Genomic DNA, 18,314 nt, shown 5'->3' on the forward strand with positions numbered 1-18,314 from the left:
ATTGTTGGTTGTAGGAAGAAAAGAGAAAGTTAATATAAAAAATGAAAATGTAAGAAAGTAAAAGAGGCAAAGAAAATATTGATATTTGAAGATGAACTCTGTGTAAAATTAAGGTATGATACTTTAAAATTTAACTATATGAAGAATTTATATTTGATCATTTTTACAATAATCGAAAGTAAAAATATTTTAAAAGATGAATTCTATACCATCACTAACAAGATTGATCATTAATATAAAATTACGAATATAATTATGTTTAAAAAAAAATAAAAGTTTAAAAAATATAATACTTTGTATTTGTACAGTGTAAAAAATAGAGTCAAATTGTATGTGAATTATGTATGTTCATCTTATTGGTAAAACATTGTAGATGTTTTGAACATAATTATATTTAATATAAATTCTTTTCCACATTTTACACTAAAAACTATATAACCAACATATCTAATTAAATTTATGAGTATACTATTATTTCTAATATAATATATTAGATATTCATTTTAATTGTACTACTATTTATATTATTACTTATCAATTTTATTATTATATTATTTTCTAATCTAAATGTTCAAACAACCAAAATCTACGCTTTTAAAGGCGGAAATAAAACTTTACTCATATCACAAATCATAGATTGAAGTGTCAGATTTGCCATCTGGTTAGTGTCGTTTACGTCAGTAAATGCAATGCATTTAATTTGTGTCTTTCGTCCCAATGCGCCATGTTTTTTCTGAAGATGAATGATCAAATTGAATAGGGTTTGCAGGTCTGTACATTTGGAAAGAGGGCAGACTGATGAAAAGCATCTGCTGGGGTACGTTTGGCAAACAAAGAAGCTTCCCGTTGTAGAACATTCTATATTTAATTTTTTTCTATTTTGTTAAAAAAATTAATTTTATCCCGCTAAAATTACTTCTGACCAATAATTTAAATTTCTAAGCTTTAGAAACCTATTGATCTGAATGGCAAAAATAATGACCACCACTGGGAACATTAGTTTCCTGCGTATAATAAAGAACATCTGCTTTAAATTATTCCCCACAAATACTTTCTCAGTCAACAAATTATGCTCTTTTTAACTTTTAATATACTCGATTTAAAAAGCCCAAATCAATTGGAGGAACAGGGACTGCTAGTTACAAGACGAAAAATTGTAAACCATAGAAAATTTTAATTTGGTATACAGTTAAAAAGAAAAACAACGAAGAACATAAATATGATCGCCATGAGGGAAGTGAAAATTCAATCGTTCGTACACGCCCAGCTTCAGCGTGGCCTTTGATCGCTTCTAGATCTCGTGTCGGTGCACGTACGTCACATTTTCTTCGGATCTACCTACTAGTGTTACTTTCAGAGTTTGGCCATTGATGAGGTCATTAATGACTCAAAGTACATAAATTGGCAATTAAACCCATGCTTCCCTCTAATCTCTTCTGGTAATTGGGTAGCGCTGAATCTGCATTCTCAATCCATTGCAAGCTCGTTGCAGACGCACAAGCAAAGTTTAGAGTAGAAAGGAAGCGCGATGGCTAAGCATTCGGACGAGAAATCGAGAGGATGGATATGGTGGGCGGTGGCAGTAGTCATTGCAGCATTTGTGGTAATGGCAGCAGTTCTCACTATCAAGCACTCCAAGAAGCATTCACACGGCCAATCCAGTCCCCCCGGTGCCATTTCCCATCAATATGCCCAGGCCTTGAAGGTCGCATTTACCTTCTTCGACATTCAGAAAGGTTTGTTTCTTTAAAAATGCTTGCTTTCATGCTTGTCGTTGTAGATCCCAGTCTCTTTAATGCTGTTGCATTGCATGATTCGGTGCATCCAGCTGGGAAGCTCCCTGCTGCTAATCCTATCTCCTGGAGAGGGGACTCCGCACTTAAGGATGGGCAGGACGTGGGTGCAGATCTATCCAAAGGAATGTACGATGCAGGGGATCACATTAAGTTTGGGCTGCCAATGGCTTTTACAGCCACGGTTTTGTCCTGGGCTGTCTTGGAGTATGGAGATCGCATGGAGGCGGCCAATGCTGGTACCAAGGCCGACGCTGAGGATGCTATCAAATGGATCACAGATTATTTAATCAATGCCCATCCTTCACCCAATGTTTTGTATGTTCAGGTTTGTTTCTCTCAATGTGCCGCTAATTTAAATTCCACCTACACACTTTCCTTTAAAAAACACCTAAAAGTTCTCTAAGATGGACTATGGAATTTGAATGCTGTTAAATTTTGTCCTGTTAAGCCTTTCTGGAGTTTGAACTAAAGACGAGGATTGAGATTAAAAGTCTTAGAACATATTTCCTACAACAATGTGGTCCGTTGTAATCACAGAAGTTGAGTTCAGGGTTTTCTCGCCAAATTTTAGTCCATTGCACTTGAATGCTAGTTTGTCACAAGGGCAAGTTTAGATCTGGTGGCTTTGGTCACAGGCATAATACATTTCTTTTGTTTAATTTGTTTTAACATCTTCCACCACTGCCAAGCTAAGTTAGATCTGGTGGAATTGGTTACATAAATATGTCTTTTTTGTTTAATTTATGTTAACGTTGTCTGCCACTGCCAAGTTTGTCACAAGGGCACATTTAGATCAGGTCGCTTTATTGCAACTCTTAAATTTTTTATCTGCTCAACATCGTATAGAAAACGTGCGCCCTCTTATTAGTCTGAACTTCTGCCTGGGAACAAAATGCCCCCATGCAACTGCTCTTTCGTTACAAATTACATTTGCTTTTGATATTGATATTTTAGTCAGATCAAACACTACGCTTTATATGCAAGTAGTCAAGGACAAACATTTATTTCCAACACTTGCTGTGTTCTCTTCGTTTCTGAATGTGTAGTGACGAGTAGTTAATCTTCACTCTGATATGTATAATACATTTTTCAATAGCAAGATTTCAATATCATTTATAGGAATTCATGTTTTTCTTTTTGGTTTTCCAGTGGCTGAGAGATCCACTTATTTTGGAAGAAGAAAATTAAGCACTTTTGTTATTTCAGGTGGGCAATGCAACTGCTGATCATCAGTGTTGGGAAAGGCCTGAAACAATGAAGGAAGAAAGGCCGACACTTAAGGTGGACACCTCCAGTCCTGGGTCAGATATTGCAGCAGAGACAGCTGCTGCAATGGCATCGGCTTCATTGGTGTTCCGCAAGACTGATTCTGCATACGCTGATAAACTGATAGAGCATGCGGAACAATTGTTTCAGTTTGCTGATTCTTCTAGAGGATTATATAGCCATAGCATCCCTTCTGTCCAGACCTTCTATAATTCAACTGGATATAAGGATGATCTTCTGTGGGCCGCAGCTTGGCTATATCATGCAAGTCACAAAGAATCATATTTGAGCTATGTTTCATCAGAGAATGGGCAAGCTTTTGCCCGGTGGGGAGCAGCTCCAACTTGGTTCAGTTGGGATGACAAACATGCTGGCGTGCAGGTACTATTCAAAATCTTCATGATCAAAATGTATTAGCTGAATTTTAATTCTTTAGTCGGTTCTCTTAAATTCATTTCAGATAATCTAACGATCACGGTGAACTTGATAAGGGTTTTGTGGACCCCAGTCCCAGTGTGCCAGGTTGGTTTCCACCTTTCTCCCATCTTTCCTGCTGGCCCTTTTTGGGTTAAATAAATTAGCTATGCTGCCCATTCAAGATTCACCCTCCATTGGAACTAATACAATCTCGCTTTGGTTGTTATTTAGAATGCAAACAAATATTTAAGCAATATTTGGTGATCGGAAAAATGAAAAATAAAAAATTATTGCCTTAGTTATTATTCTATATATGTTAAATACAGTGATGCAGGACCCATTCCAGATTAATTGTAGGTCGTCCTTTTGTAAGAGCTGGTTGTAGATTATTGCCTGTTACAGCTTCACCATCATGTGGTGGATTTAGTCTTCTTCATCATGAACAGCTGGCAGCAGCATCCCTAACCTGCCTTATATCAGCAGCAGTTTCAAGACATTTAGTTGTTCTGTGGTGACATCTTATTTTCATGTTTGACAGATCCAAATCTCTGGGTATGGGCAGCTGATACTCTTAGCGTTGACTGTGTCAATTTGGGTGTGTTCACTTTTTTGTACTGGGCAACTGCTGTCAGACCTGATGGCTGTCCTTGCCCTTGTTGTTTTTCAATCAGTTTTATTCAGAGCATGGGAGTGGTATTAGTATCTGGGTGATTGTTGTTAGATTTGTTGGAAGTTCTTATTGTTTTTAGCAATCATTTAAAATGCGGTTTGGAAGTGATATTTTTGTGGGGGTGCTGAAACATCTTGGTTTTAGTGTTAAAGCAAATGAGGTTGGACCTTTTGGAAGGAGTATGACTGGCAGAGGGAAATTGATCATGGAAGGTTCTTATGTTCTGTTATATGAGTTTGTGAAGTTTAGAGATAGATCTTTTTGATCTATCATAAATGTCTTGACAATGGCTCCTAACTTAATAGTGGCATGCCAAGGGCTATTGGGGTATGAGCTGTGTGTATGATGGTTTTTCTTGCTACCATGATTTACTACCATAGGTGCATCTACAATGGCCCTATTTTGCAAATAAACATCTTTTCCATCTATTGTGTGCTTGAATTTGTATCCTTCTTTAGTATGAATTATGAGTCTTATAGGTTTGAGATATCTTACAAAATTAGATAAGAAACTTCCTAATGAAGTTGATCTGATCTATAAGGAAGGATTGAAGGGCCTGAAGAAGAGAGTTCCAATATTGCTGCAATTTTGCTTAGATCACAAGCAACACTTTCTTTGGACACCAATCTACCAAGAAATTTACGAAGATGCATTTCTTTAGTTTCAAGAAGATCTTAAATTCCCTACATTTCTCAAGCTCAAAGACCTTATCGAAATGCATAGAATGATCTTATTTATTCATGGGAAAAATAATTAGATTATTCAAGTAGATGACGGGGTTGCTCCTGTATTTGAGAGACCAGTTGACATTCTTTCTTTTTGGAGAGGTCAATCAGCATTTTCAGATAAGCAAATGTACCCCATCTAGTTATGATTGGAGTTTAATGCTAATCTTCATCCTTTACCAATCCTTGATGGCACTTAGAACAATGGTGAGAGTTTGTTGGAGCTCACTGTAGTTTGTGATATTTGGTACATTGAATGTGGAGCGTGGTGGCCTTCCAATGAGGCTAGGACTTCAAGGTGAAGGTGGAGAATAATGAGTTGGTGCCTATGGTTATAAATAAGTTCTTTCTATGCTGGGACCTGTTTGTTCAGGGTGTCTGTGCTTGGCAGAAGCTTTGGTTTGATTTCATTGAGGAGACTAAATTGTTCCAGCCAAAGTGGAAGACGATAAGAATATACTTTCATTGGGAAGACGAAAAGACGTGGTAAGAAAAATGGAATTAGGAAGGTTTAAAAGGGCAAGGAGCAAGAATTAAATGTTCTTTGGACCAGGTGAAGAAAGATTTGAGACATTTGAAGTGTTTCAAGTGCCACACTAAGGGCTACTATGCAGCTTGGTGTCTGGAGAGGAAAAATCTAAGGAACAATAGAGGGAGTTTTTGTGGGAAAAGTAGAAACTTTAGTTGAACCATGTGTTCATATTCAAACTGGAGTCAACGTTTTCCATGGTGTTGTGACAATCCACTGACATCATTTCTGGTGTAGGGTTGTACGAGGATAGTGGAGCATCTAGGAATGTTGCCTTCAATGAGAAGACATTAAAAAAACACAAGAACTAAGAGGATGGCATATAAGTGGAGCTGGGTAATAACAAATATTGAATTAACTTGCATCCCTTGTAATAACCTCTGCAAGGTGTTAGCTTAAATCAACATAGTTGTTTTTCCATCTCTCAAATGCTAGCTCTTTGTAATTACCATGTTCTTTATGCGGGCAATTGAGAGTGTATGGAGATCATAATGAGGTCAATGGAACTGCACTAAAAGATGTTGGTAGCTAGTTGACCAAAATTTCAATATAAGAAAAATCATAGAATTGATCAAGCCAAATTGGCGTGAAATGCAAATTCTGAGGAAGCCAAACTAGTTGTATGCAAGTGGAATTGCATCAATGCCCAAATGGCAGACTAATTGACTAGATTTGGATACATGACTAGAAAGGCATACATATTTTTGGAAAATAAGAATAGATCCACCAGCTAAATTGACCAAGATCTTTTACGGTGTAGAGCAAGGATTCAGCACTAAATGGTCCAGGATCTTTGAAACTAAATAGACTATTTTCTGGGTATTTCCCAGTTTTACATTGATTTCACAGTTTAAAGCACCACTCCCAACGATTGGAATAATTACATCAGCATACGAATTAGCTAAGAGGAACCCAACTAGGCATATTGATATCTGACATTCAGGAAAATATTTAGAATAATAGTGATACCTGCCAATTTGATGAAGCTGTCTTGAACCAATATAATCTGAGTGAGTATCTTGTAGCCTTAAAATATGTTGATTTGAGTCCCAGAACGGTATAATAGAGTCAATAGGACAAAACAGTCGACTTGGTAAGTTGTCTTCAAAATTGAGATAAATTTAACCCATAGCAGTTCGGCAGGCCAGGAGATGGAAATATGGCCTTTCAAACACCAAACCATGAAGGATAAGGCTATGCCTGTTTTGTCACTTCGAGATTTATCAGCGCAAAGTGCAGTTGATGAATAATATGTCGTTAAACATGAATCGCCTCTAAGGGAGCTGTATGATCTGATAAAATTGGAACAGGAATTATAATATATCCTCATCAATTTGTACGTCTGGCCATCAGAAATATATGGATTGTTGAATCAGCTCTTCAACAACCCAGTAAGTTCTGAATATAATACTTAGAGGCTTTATTATCTTGTGTAGGCCTAAATTAATGTTAGAAATCCAATGCTCAGCCCAGACAGAGTCATGCCTAGAATTGGACAGTATGGTTTGACAGAGGTTGGAACAGCCTAGAAGACAAATATCCAGAAAAATCTGCACTCGAACTTGAACATGCATGAAGGGCCTTTTAAAGAAGCAATACTTCAGTCTTTTTACCATGTACGGCCTACCAAACGTGAGATATTTCTTCTGCATAGCGATGATAGCTTCATACGGCAGCAGTACAGCCTGGAAAGGTAAAACAGCTCTTCACAAACAAGTATTAAAGCACTAATAATACAATATTATCTCAAACGAAAATTATAATCCATAGACTTCAAGCAATAATCTGAACTACAATGGAAAATCTCACATCAAAATCAGGAAATCATTAAACCCAGAGTCAAACTGGGTGCCAAACTTGTTGGTTGAAGCACACTGCCATTTGCTATATGGAACTGCATTGAAAACTGGGAGGGTTTTTGTTCTTGAAACTTCTAAATCATATGCTTTTCTTCTCAAGAAGGGAAACAAGAACGCAGGTTCACTTATGAGAATGAAGCTGTTTCAAAATGAACCGTTTTGAAGAAATTCCTCCCTTTTATAGCTTTATTTTGAGGAAATAATTTTTCTTTTTGAGAATAATTATTTCAAAGTTTTTTAATTCTCCTTTCTGTATCTTGTGTCTAGCAACACTCTATTAATCACTATAAACACTTTTATAAATCATTAAATATAAGATGTTCTTTAACTTATAATTTTTGGCAACTTAGTTGAATGAATCATGTTTGCCCTTTTTTAACAAACTATTCATCTCCTGGGAAAAAAATATGAAAAAATAGGCTAAGGGTTATCAGCATACATATGCTCCTGAAGGCAACATGACTTGTGTGGCTTTGGGTGATGTTCTTGAGCTTGATGATGTCTTTACGTTTCTAGTTTAATTAAGAGTTTTACTTCAGTTTCTTGCATGACTGACATACAGTGTATCAGCAAGCGATCATTAAAAAAATTAGCCTTGAAAAAGTATTTTAGGTGGTGGCCTTTATAGGCTACTTGCTGATCCAATTGAGCAGGCATTACAGGATACCATGATGGAACATCCATCCAAATTTGCGGAGACAGTTTCCATAACTTGATTCTATACATGCAACTGACGGGTATTGAAGGCTACACTGACAAATTTCTTATGAAGATGGAGGGATACACCATAAATTTTTGCTGATAGTGAAGATTACCTCTGAAAGAGGGAGTTGATCTCACTGAGGCTTTTGCTTCAGTTGCTGGGGGTTTTGACTTTTGAGTTGCTTGGGCAAGATACACATGAATTGAAATCAGATTTAAAGGATATTGGCTGATGCATGTGATATGATTTTTGTATTTTAGGATTGGTGAGTTTTTACTCATGTTGGGTGTTTACAAATTTAGTGCACATTTTAATCATTTGGACTTTATCCACTTGTCTTGTAGTTGTAAACGGATGAATTATTATTGCCGGAAGTCGCGAACAGCTCATGATGTGGTGTGACGAGAATTTGACTTATGAAGTTGACATGAATAATGCAGGATGTTGGCAGGTTGTTGATTAAGTTCTCCTTGGACAAGGGGTTTATACATTCAAGTTCCTGAAGAACTTCTGGAGTGTGAAAGGGAGAAATCATTAAGGTTAATATTTCTTCACATTCATAGATGTTCTACACAATAGCAGTGCCCCTAGCAGAGGCAAGGATCGTGATGCTTTAATAGTATTTTGGTTTGGTGAAGAGCACCTTCCTCGTTAGGAGGGTGTGACAGTTCTACTTTTGTTGCTGTGAAGTTCTTCCTTCAGCAGTACAAAAATAGACTGCATTTTCTCCTAAATAGAGAAGTGTACAAAACGATGGCCATGCTCTGTGCAGGTGGGTTGAAGACATGTGATCAACATGGAGTAACAGTGATGGCAGAGATCACCTTAGTTTCCATGTAGCTGAGATTAGCATGGAGAGACCAGTGCTCAGATAAAGCACTTGCAATTTGTGGACATAATCGAGTTAACTACTTTGTTTAGAAGCTACTAGTTGTTAGATTATGCTGATTGATTGGTCAGACTAGTTGATTGATCAGTCAAATTGAGTGACGCAACAGTTGTTGTAAGAGTAACTTGGAGCTTTACTTGACACCTTGTCTAGTTGCTTTGAGTTTTTTTAATGGAAATATCTATTTGAAAGGCACACATTCTAATATAACTATGATGCATATAGTCTTTTCTAAAATTGCATTCCAGTGCTGCGGACTGTTTTCGATTTAAAATTCTAATTAGAAGACCAGGTTTGAGAGCCCAATACTTGAATCCTCTGTTATTTTTTTCAGCAGTTTATGTTAGTAGATGAGCATATTCAGCGGTTATTGTTTGATTGAAGTTTTAGTGTTTTAAGCCACCTATTTTCTGATGTGCAAAATCTATTGACCAAGATCTGAAATTTAACATCAATAGATTGATCAATGCCCTCAGAATGTTTGACAACCTCCCTCCCTAGTTTCTGCAAACACTTCAGTTCTTACGGAAGAAGTAACAGTGGGTATGATGCAATTGGAATGCTCTCCCAAACACTGCTAGCCCTGCTCTACAGAATGCTTTTTCTGCATTTATTGGGATACTTAGCAATGGGCTATGATAAAATGAAAAGCATGCTTTAAACACTGCCAACTCTTGACAGACTAAACTTTTCTCATTTGATTTGGGTTGCTGAAGTGGAACATGATCTCTGCCCCTGGCACCTTCTTTTCACTTAATTCTTCAGAATTCGGTCAGCAATTTACTTGAAATTCATGATATGGAATCAATGTGTGCAGAGATGATAGTTAGTGGTCTTGTTGTTTCACCTTTTTAAAAATTGTTACTGAGACAAAATATGGTACGACATATCAAATATAAAGTGACTTCAACCTCTCACTCTCCCATTCTTTATCTATAATATGTAAATTGAATGTTTAACATCTCCCTGTTAGGTGATGTCTGTCAGTTTTAAACTTGTATGGGGAGGTCTGTCTAACATAGAGAATGAAAATCCGGCTTTCACTGAGAGCATAGTTAAAATAAATTATGGTTGCAAGTTTGTATGGTTATGATTTCCCCTCTATCTTCTTAATCATTTGTATAGGCTTAAGTTTGGACTTTTAAAATGTTTGGAGTTCACATAATGAGAGCACTGGCTTCTGAACAATTTTCTGGTAGATTCTGCACTAGTAATGTTATCCTAAATGTATAGAGAATGTTGTGATATGACAGATTTGTGTATTAGGTGGGTGGTTGGTGCAAGCATCTAAAACATTTCTAATTTTAAATTAGTCAACCACTGGATTGATCAGGCAATTCTTGTCAAATTTGAAAAAATCAATGACCCACTGGAAGAAAATGCTATAGAGGAGCTTTTCAGTTCTGCTAACTTGATTAGACAATTTTATATTACAATTTAGTATTAAATGGATACCAAACTTCAGCTTATACATATAGCAGACTGATGTTTTTTATTTACAAGGTGTAACTTTGTGGGCTGGGGTATAACCTGTTTTCCATGAGTGGTGTTTATGTTAGGTTGAGTATATCATTATCATCTTAACTTGATGTATGTGAATAGCCCATGAACAACAGTTATGGGAGTTGCGAATTTGGTGCTGTTACTGGCTGAAATGATTATCTGTACATTAAAATGTTTCTTTTAGTCTTGAATGTAAAAACTGATAACTTTCAAGTTTTTATATATTGAGTTCTAACCATTGGAACACAAAAATGTTGTTATTGTTAAAATTCTGTTGTGGTCGATTTATTTTTTATTACTCACAATGTTGTTGCTGAGAAACATTAAGTTAAAGACTCTCTGATTCAATGGTTGCAGGTTCTTCTTTCAAGGATTCGATTTTTTGGGTCAAAGACAGTGAGTTCTGAAGCGAATGTCAATCTTGAACATTACAGAAAGACAGCAAGAGATATCATGTGTGCTTTCCTTCCGACCTCTCCTACTGCCACTACCAATAGAACGGATGGTAAGGCTTATATAGTTGTTAATAAGCTTTTTAATACTCTTGGGTTAAGTGGATAGATAATTATATGTAATGGTTGATACAGGAGGGCTTCTTTGGATAACAGAATGGAATGCAATTCAACATGGGGTAAATTCTGCTTTCCTTGCGGTCATATTCAGTGACTACATGTCAACGGCAGGAATTGACACTTTCAAGTGTGGAGATAAAAGCTTTTCTTTCCAAGATTTACGCACTTTTGCATCTTCTCAGGTTTGCACCATAAACCCACACACTAAAACCACACACTAAAATTTCAAGCATGGTTTTCCAAGGAATGATCTTTACTAAGAATGTCTTATGACAAACAGGCTGATTACATACTAGGAGACAATCCAATGAGCATGAGCTATTTGGTGGGATATGGGAAAAAGTACCCTGAGCAAGTGCACCACAGAGGTGCATCCATTCCTGTCGATGCATCCACAGATTGCAAGAGTGGATTTATGTGGTTTAATTCCACTTCTCCAAATCGGAATGTGGCCACGGGAGCCCTGGTTGGAGGGCCTTTCCAGAATGACTCCTTCACTGACCTTCGCTCCAATTCCATGCAAAATGAGCCCACCACATACAACAGTGCTGGATTGGTAGGACTCTTATCTGGATTACTTACCACTTCAACTCTCTCTGAGTCATTTTCCTCCTAGCTTCTCCATGCCCCTGATTGGTGGAGAGCCTTTTCAGAGTGATTACTTTCACATTTGCTCCAATTCCATGCAAATCGAGCCCTCCAAAATAACAGTACCAGTTGATATTCATTTTCCTCCTAGTCTCGTTATGCATTGTATATCTAGGTATTGCAGTTCAATTCTTTAGTCTCACTTAGATTATGCGTCGTATGTAGTTTTAATTGTAATTCTGTCCATATATGATTTGTAGTTGAAATGTAATTCTGTCCATATATGATTTGTAGTTTGAATAGAATTTCAACTTTTTAATTATAAATCTACTACCATGTAAAACCTCTATGACTGAGCCAGAGAGGTCAGACGGATGTTCGTACAGATGATTTGTCTAAAAAATTGTTTTCTAAGAACTTTCTAATTTGACCATTTAACTCAATTATAAAGTACATATTCTTTTTGTTTTAGGTTTGTTTTGCCTTGAAACACTAAAAGTAAAATGTGAATGTTAGTGGTCTGCATTAAATCAATGCAAAGGTGAATCACCGGTTAATCCTTTTTGGTACAGAAAATCTATTTAATAAGCAAGTAAATTAGTTTCTGAGCACCATCTGGTATGGCAAGACGTTTTACCTAAATGAAAGATGGCCACAATCCGTTTTGTCAATAATCATTTAGTTTCTAAGCACCATCTTGTATGGTAAGATGTTATTTTGTCATAGTCTATTTCGTCAATAAGCAAGTGCAATAAATAGAATATTTTTCCAATCTCAATTGTATACGATGTTAATTTCTTAGCAAACAAGAGCTTTGCAAGAGCTAGAGTCCTTGTCTTTTTCAAGAAAAAGAATTTAGTTTGATTGTTAAATTATAATGTTTTAAAATTATAGTATAACAAATAATATAGTCTATATATTTATAAGAAGTTTTTTTATTAAGCAATTAAACATATCATATAAAATGAAATTAGAAAATTAACTTAATAAGAAAACAATAAAGGTAAAGGAAAACTAAATAAAAATTAAATTAATAATAATTCTTTAGAAAAATTGTAATTGAAAATTGAACTTTCTTAAATTCAAATAATATTAGTAAAATAATGACTTAAAAGATTATAATTATTTCAAAAATTTTAATTAAAAATTTCAAAAGAAAAATTAAAACAACAATAAAAGTGGGAAAAAAAGAAGTACAAAATGAAAAGAACTAGTCCTTTCAGTTCTATCAAATTATTTTTATTTAACATTAAATTTTGTTGTATTCACTAAATGAAGGTTCATATCTAAAGTAAACTGCAGTAAAAAAGAGGCTGAAATAAAATGAAAATAGAATTAAGGAAGCAGAACAATTGGCATGAGGTAAATGGGAAGGGAACAACCCACGCATGAAGATTAGGTGTGCAAGGAATGCGAGGGAAATCTGAAGTTATTAAAAGATGCATTGAATATTTTGTTGTGGGTATGGGAAGAAAGATTAAAGAAGCTTTTGAGCATTTATGTGTCTTGGACTGTAAGTGGACAAATTACATAATGTGAGTCCACACAATCAATTTCTTATTGCTAGGTTCTCCTGATTTCTATTTATTCATTCCCCATTGTCCAATCACCCATGTTGGGCTTTAGAACATGACATCTTAGACACCATCCATTGCAAAGACGTCAAACATTTTCCAAGGCGGTGGGCACATTATGCACATTATGTGAGAAATGTCTCGCATCTAGAATTGAGAAACTCAGCTATGGAGGCTATGTGACCATTAATTATGTGGTTGAGACGAATTCGAAAGAAGTTTCCAAAGGCTTTTTTCCCTTATTTTTGGTGTCAAAAAATATATTTATCCCTAGCATAATTGTCGCTAGCTAATGAGAAAACAAGAATGCTTGATTCAAAATTAATTTAATAATAAAGATTTTTTAACCTTCGAGATTTATTAGCATCTGTTGAAGAAAAAAATTGATGGTGACCACCATCGAAAACATTAGTACCTTGCCTTATGCAAGGTGTGGACTAATAATTCAATCTATATCACCAATAGATCAATAACGATATATTCTTGAACACTACTTATAGTTTGTAATCTCTATAATAATTAAGCCAAAGCTAATTTTGTAAGAATTTGGTATAGCTCTGATACTATGTAAGAATTTGCCTAAGGAAAGAATAATTAAGTCAAAGCTAATTTTGTAAGAATTTGGTATAGCTCTGATACTATGTAAGAATTTGCCTAAGGAAAGAATGAAATGTCAAGAGCTAGAAGCTCAAGAGATAGCACAAGAGAGACAAAATATGATCAAACAAGAATGGATTGATTAGATAATTGGATGAATACATCATAGAAGTGTCTTGTATATAAAGGCAATCAAGATGATTAGGAGTCATGCAAAGAGATAAGCAACAACTAAGCACATGTCCACCAAGAGTGGATATTCCTCCATTGTGTATGAATGTACGTGCAACAATGAGAGGATAATAATACAAAGGTGTATTCCATAAAGAGATGTAGTAGACAACATGTGCTCAATTGGAGTGCAAACTATTGTGTTGTCAACATGACAACTCATGTGAATATTTAAACTTCTAGGTGCCTATATGACAAGTAATATGAATATGCATTATCCTAAGTGAACTTAAGTAAAGTGTAAATAATAAATACTTATTTACACCAACACCACCTCACCCCAAGTGCAACTTAGGGAAATGTACTTAAGCTCACAAAAGCTAGATAATAATGCAAGATGGGTCCCAATTACTAGGCCATGTTAGGTACCCATGTACAATATACAAGTGCAAAAGATAGATGCAATGCAATCTCTCATAAAGTGGAGAAAGAGGGAAAACCACATGGTAAAACCCCCCCTCCAAAAAGAGAGATAAGTACAATAAGAGAAAATGAAAGAGAAGAACTCATGTGAGGAAAAGATCTCCCCCATAAGAGAGAACAAGTGAAAGATAGACCAAGTAACACCCCCTCGATGTAGAATCTACACCTATGGTATATGTGTAAGGCTCAATGTAGAAACTCCTCCATGAGTGTAGAACAACATTCCTCCCCTTAGGAAGAAACAAAACCAAAGGTGTAATGAAGCCTCTCCCATCTATAGGAAGAAATCTCAAAATGTATGAAATCTCTAAAACTTGTTCAAGTGTCCTCATGTCTATATTGAGAGGTGCCTTCTCCAAATCATGTGTACTATGCCACTCTGCTGAAAAAAAAAAAAATCAGGCTCAACTAAGGATGAATGTAGAACATGTATCAAAGACTTAGATATCTCCTCTGAAAATAAAGTGACCTCCTCCAACTGTTGTATCAAAGGATCTACCATCATGTCAACCTCGAAAGACTGATCAAATAGAGAATGAAGATGAGGGTCAACATGATCCCTCGCAACAATTGAAGAAGGACCAACTTCACCAAAGAGAAGATGAATGCCGTCAATAGTGTCTCCCAAATCTGCAATGTACGACTCTACAAACAAATTGGAAATGTGTGTCAAGTAGTCATCCCATGGAACTCATTCTAGAAGACAACGAATATCTTGCTGCACTGAATCACTTGAATCTATGGCTATGTGAATACAACTACCATCAGGAACAATAGTAGATGGAATATCAGTAGGAGGAGAAGTAATGGAAGGCTCAAGAACTTGATCATATGTGAGAACACCTAAGTTCAAGTAGCCAAAGTTCTCAAAGTCTGAATCATCACTGGAAATGTGATCAAAATTTGTTAAAGAATCTACTGAGAAATCACTGTCATCATCATGAGAAAAATCTGAGTAGTATAGCTTAGATGCGTGATCAACCACCCTTGTAGTAATGATCTCTCTTGTCTCCAAGTCTCTAATAAAAATCGAATCAGGTGTGAATTCCACAGTACTTCCTCTATCTCCATGAGTGAGCTGATAGATGGAAAGAAGATTATGACTTAGGTGAGGTACACACAGCACATCTTCGAAGTATCCCTCCCCCTTATCAATAGTTCCTTTCCCAATCACATTCATATAAGTATGATTGCCCATCAAAATAGGTAGAGTATGACAAGGACCAAATGATAAAAATATAGATTGTAAAGATGCCATATGATGAGAAGCTTCTGAATCTAGAAGCCATCTCCCTAAATCTTGACTTGAAGTAGCAACTAAGGCTTGACCTTTTCCCATGTGATCCTTTCCTTTACCATAATTTGAATGTAAAGAAGAGAATGAAGTGGTCATTCTTGATGGTAGACCAATTTGATTCTTCTTAAGAAGATTCTTGAGTTCATCTATCCCCGTCTTATAACAATGATGTTCTTCATGTCCATTCTTCTTGGAATATGCACAAGTAAGAAAATCCTTCTTGGATGATTTACCCTTATTGTTGGAGTTTTCTTGTGGTAAGGAGGTTGAGTGTTCTTTCTCTTGTTGTGAATTTTGTTGCCATGATTTTTGCTTCTTGTTAGACCCTTTTCCTTGATTCCCTTTACTAGCCACCAATGCTTTAGACTTTGAAGACTTGAGAATCCCCATGCTCATCAAGTTTGATTGTTCTACCATCAACATCTCTGTGAAGGAATCAAATGAAGGCATGGTGTAGGAAGAACCTAAGGTTAACTTATGAGTGTTGAAGCTTGAAATAAATGATGCATACTCTGGAGGAAGTTTTCTCATCAAATTATAGATCAATTTTTCATCCTCTATGGTAATTCCACAATCTTGCCTTGGTGATATAGTCTTGAATTGTGTCAAACTCCTTTGGATCTAATGACATGAGATTTTCATCAAGTTCAAAACCCCTAGCTAGCAAACTTATCCCATGCTTCCTTTACTGTTTTACAATTATCAATATGGAAGATAAGATCTTCATGTACATACTTCCTCAAAGTACCAATAGTAACCTTATTGTTATGATTCCATTCATTTAGTTTATCAGGATCAGATGGTGCAACCATGGTTCCATCAACATAATCAATTAAACATTTTTCTATCATTTTACTCCATGATCTAATTTTCCATGTAGCATAATTATGTGGAGGTAAAAGTGGAAACCTAAGAGAACCCATGATGCAAAATAAAAAACACAAGAGAAAGAGAAGTGCAAACACTCAAGACACCCCCCAAATCACTTAATCAAAGAACCCGCCTCGAACCCCCCCAGCGCCCCCCCCCTTATATTTAGTGCGTGTACAATTGCCACTTGTCAAAATGAACCAAAGCGGACTTTTGATTTTGATGGTTACATAAAACAAATATGAAGCTATATCTAACTCAACAAGATAAGACACAAGACCTCTCGAGGATCTAATTTATTACAAGTGTCAAAATAGGCCAAAAAAGACCAAAATTTGAAAGTACTATGTCCACTAAAAATTAATACATATTGATACCAAATCTGGAAAGTAGACAAAAAATATGCACTTTCAAAAAAATAACACATGAATATGTGTCTATAGGAGCCTGAATGAAGCCTTTGAAGTTGCAAAAATTGGGATTTGCAATTTTAAGAAAAAATTAGGAACAATGATTGCAAACAACCTGCAACAATGTGTAGATTACAAAATTCTACCCCAAAACAATCATGCACTTTCAAAAAAATAACACATGAATATGTGTCCATATGAGCTTGAATGAAGCCTTTGAAGTTGCAAAAACTGGGATTTGCAATTTTAAGAAAAAATTAGGAACAATGATTGCAAACAACCTGCAACAATGTGTAGATTACAAAATTCTACTCCAAAACAAAAAAAAAATGCTTGAAAAAAGGAGTCAATATGAGGGAGATATCATTGTTTGAAAATCACCTCTGTAATTATTTTTCCTAAATCGTCATCGTCGCACCTCTAAAAAATGACTCTAGATTTCTCCTTAGATGTCCAATTTTGATGAAACAAGAGTCGATTGAGGGTTTTTTGGATCTTTTGAATGTGATGCCAACATCTGATTTGCACTAGCAAGCTCCAATATTGACCTGCAATTTTTTTTTTCTTCTCCCCAATGGCTATGCAATGAATGCTCCTATGGCTTTGATACCATGTAAGAATTTGGTATAGCTCTGATACCATGTAAGAATTTGCCTAAAGGAAGAATGAAATGCCAAGATCTAGAAGCTCAAGAGATAGCACAAGAGAGACAAGAGATGATCAAATGAGAATGGATTGATCAAATAATTGGATGAATACATTAGAGAAGTGCCTTGTATGTAAAGGCAATCAAGATGACTAGGAGTCATGTAAAGAGATAAGCAACAACTAAGCACGTCCACCAAGAGTGGATTATGCTCCATTGTGTATGAATGTACATGCAACAATGAGAGGATAAGAATACAAAAGTGTATCCCATAAAGAGATGTAGTAGATAGCATGTGCTCAATTGGAGTGCAAATTACTGTATTGTCAACATGAAAACTCATATGAATATCTAAACTCCTAGGTGCCTATATGACAAGTAATATGAATATGCATTATCCTAAGTAAACTTAAGTAAAGTGTAAATAGTCAATACTTATTTACACCAACAAATTTAACACAATAACCTAAGATACCTATTATAAAAAACTCTAGTATGGTTGGATATATTCCATCCAAAGGAACTATCATTGCAAGATTTTAAAAAAGTAGTTGGGGTTGTTTGGGAAATTTTGACATCTATGAACGATCAATATGTAAAAATGAAAAGGGTGTGCTCTCATTCTAAACTGTCTCAAGTAAAAAAAAAGCAATAAAAATTCAAATATAATGTATTAATTTGTAAATAAGAATTTTGAGTAAAGAAGTGAGGTCACAACTAAGAATTTTGATAAAGCAAGAAGTGAGATC

General features: G+C 35.7%; 1 protein-coding gene and 1 long non-coding RNA gene across 2 annotated transcripts; both read left to right on the plus strand.

Moving 5' to 3' along the window:
* Window positions 1–1,428: 1,428 nt before the first annotated feature.
* LOC149578464 (endoglucanase 24-like) lies at window positions 1,429–11,988 on the plus strand. The gene is made up of 6 exons (XM_089829263.1): window positions 1,429–1,736; window positions 1,829–2,121; window positions 3,003–3,443; window positions 10,715–10,862; window positions 10,945–11,111; window positions 11,210–11,988. Exons 1-6 carry the CDS (start codon window positions 1,529–1,531, stop codon window positions 11,543–11,545), a joined length of 1,593 nt encoding a protein of 530 aa, XP_089685389.1. The 5' UTR covers window positions 1,429–1,528; the 3' UTR covers window positions 11,546–11,988.
* LOC149578465 (uncharacterized) lies at window positions 3,450–9,049 on the plus strand. The gene is made up of 2 exons (XR_016364465.1): window positions 3,450–8,230; window positions 8,406–9,049. It is a non-coding gene; the product is annotated as an uncharacterized LOC149578465 (long non-coding RNA).
* Window positions 11,989–18,314: the final 6,326 nt, after the last annotated feature.

Source organism: Cupressus sempervirens, chromosome 1 (genome assembly GCF_028749045.1).
Source record: "Cupressus sempervirens isolate cs-2001-9-10 chromosome 1, ASM2874904v1, whole genome shotgun sequence".
Lineage (NCBI taxonomy): Eukaryota > Viridiplantae > Streptophyta > Pinopsida > Cupressales > Cupressaceae > Cupressus > Cupressus sempervirens.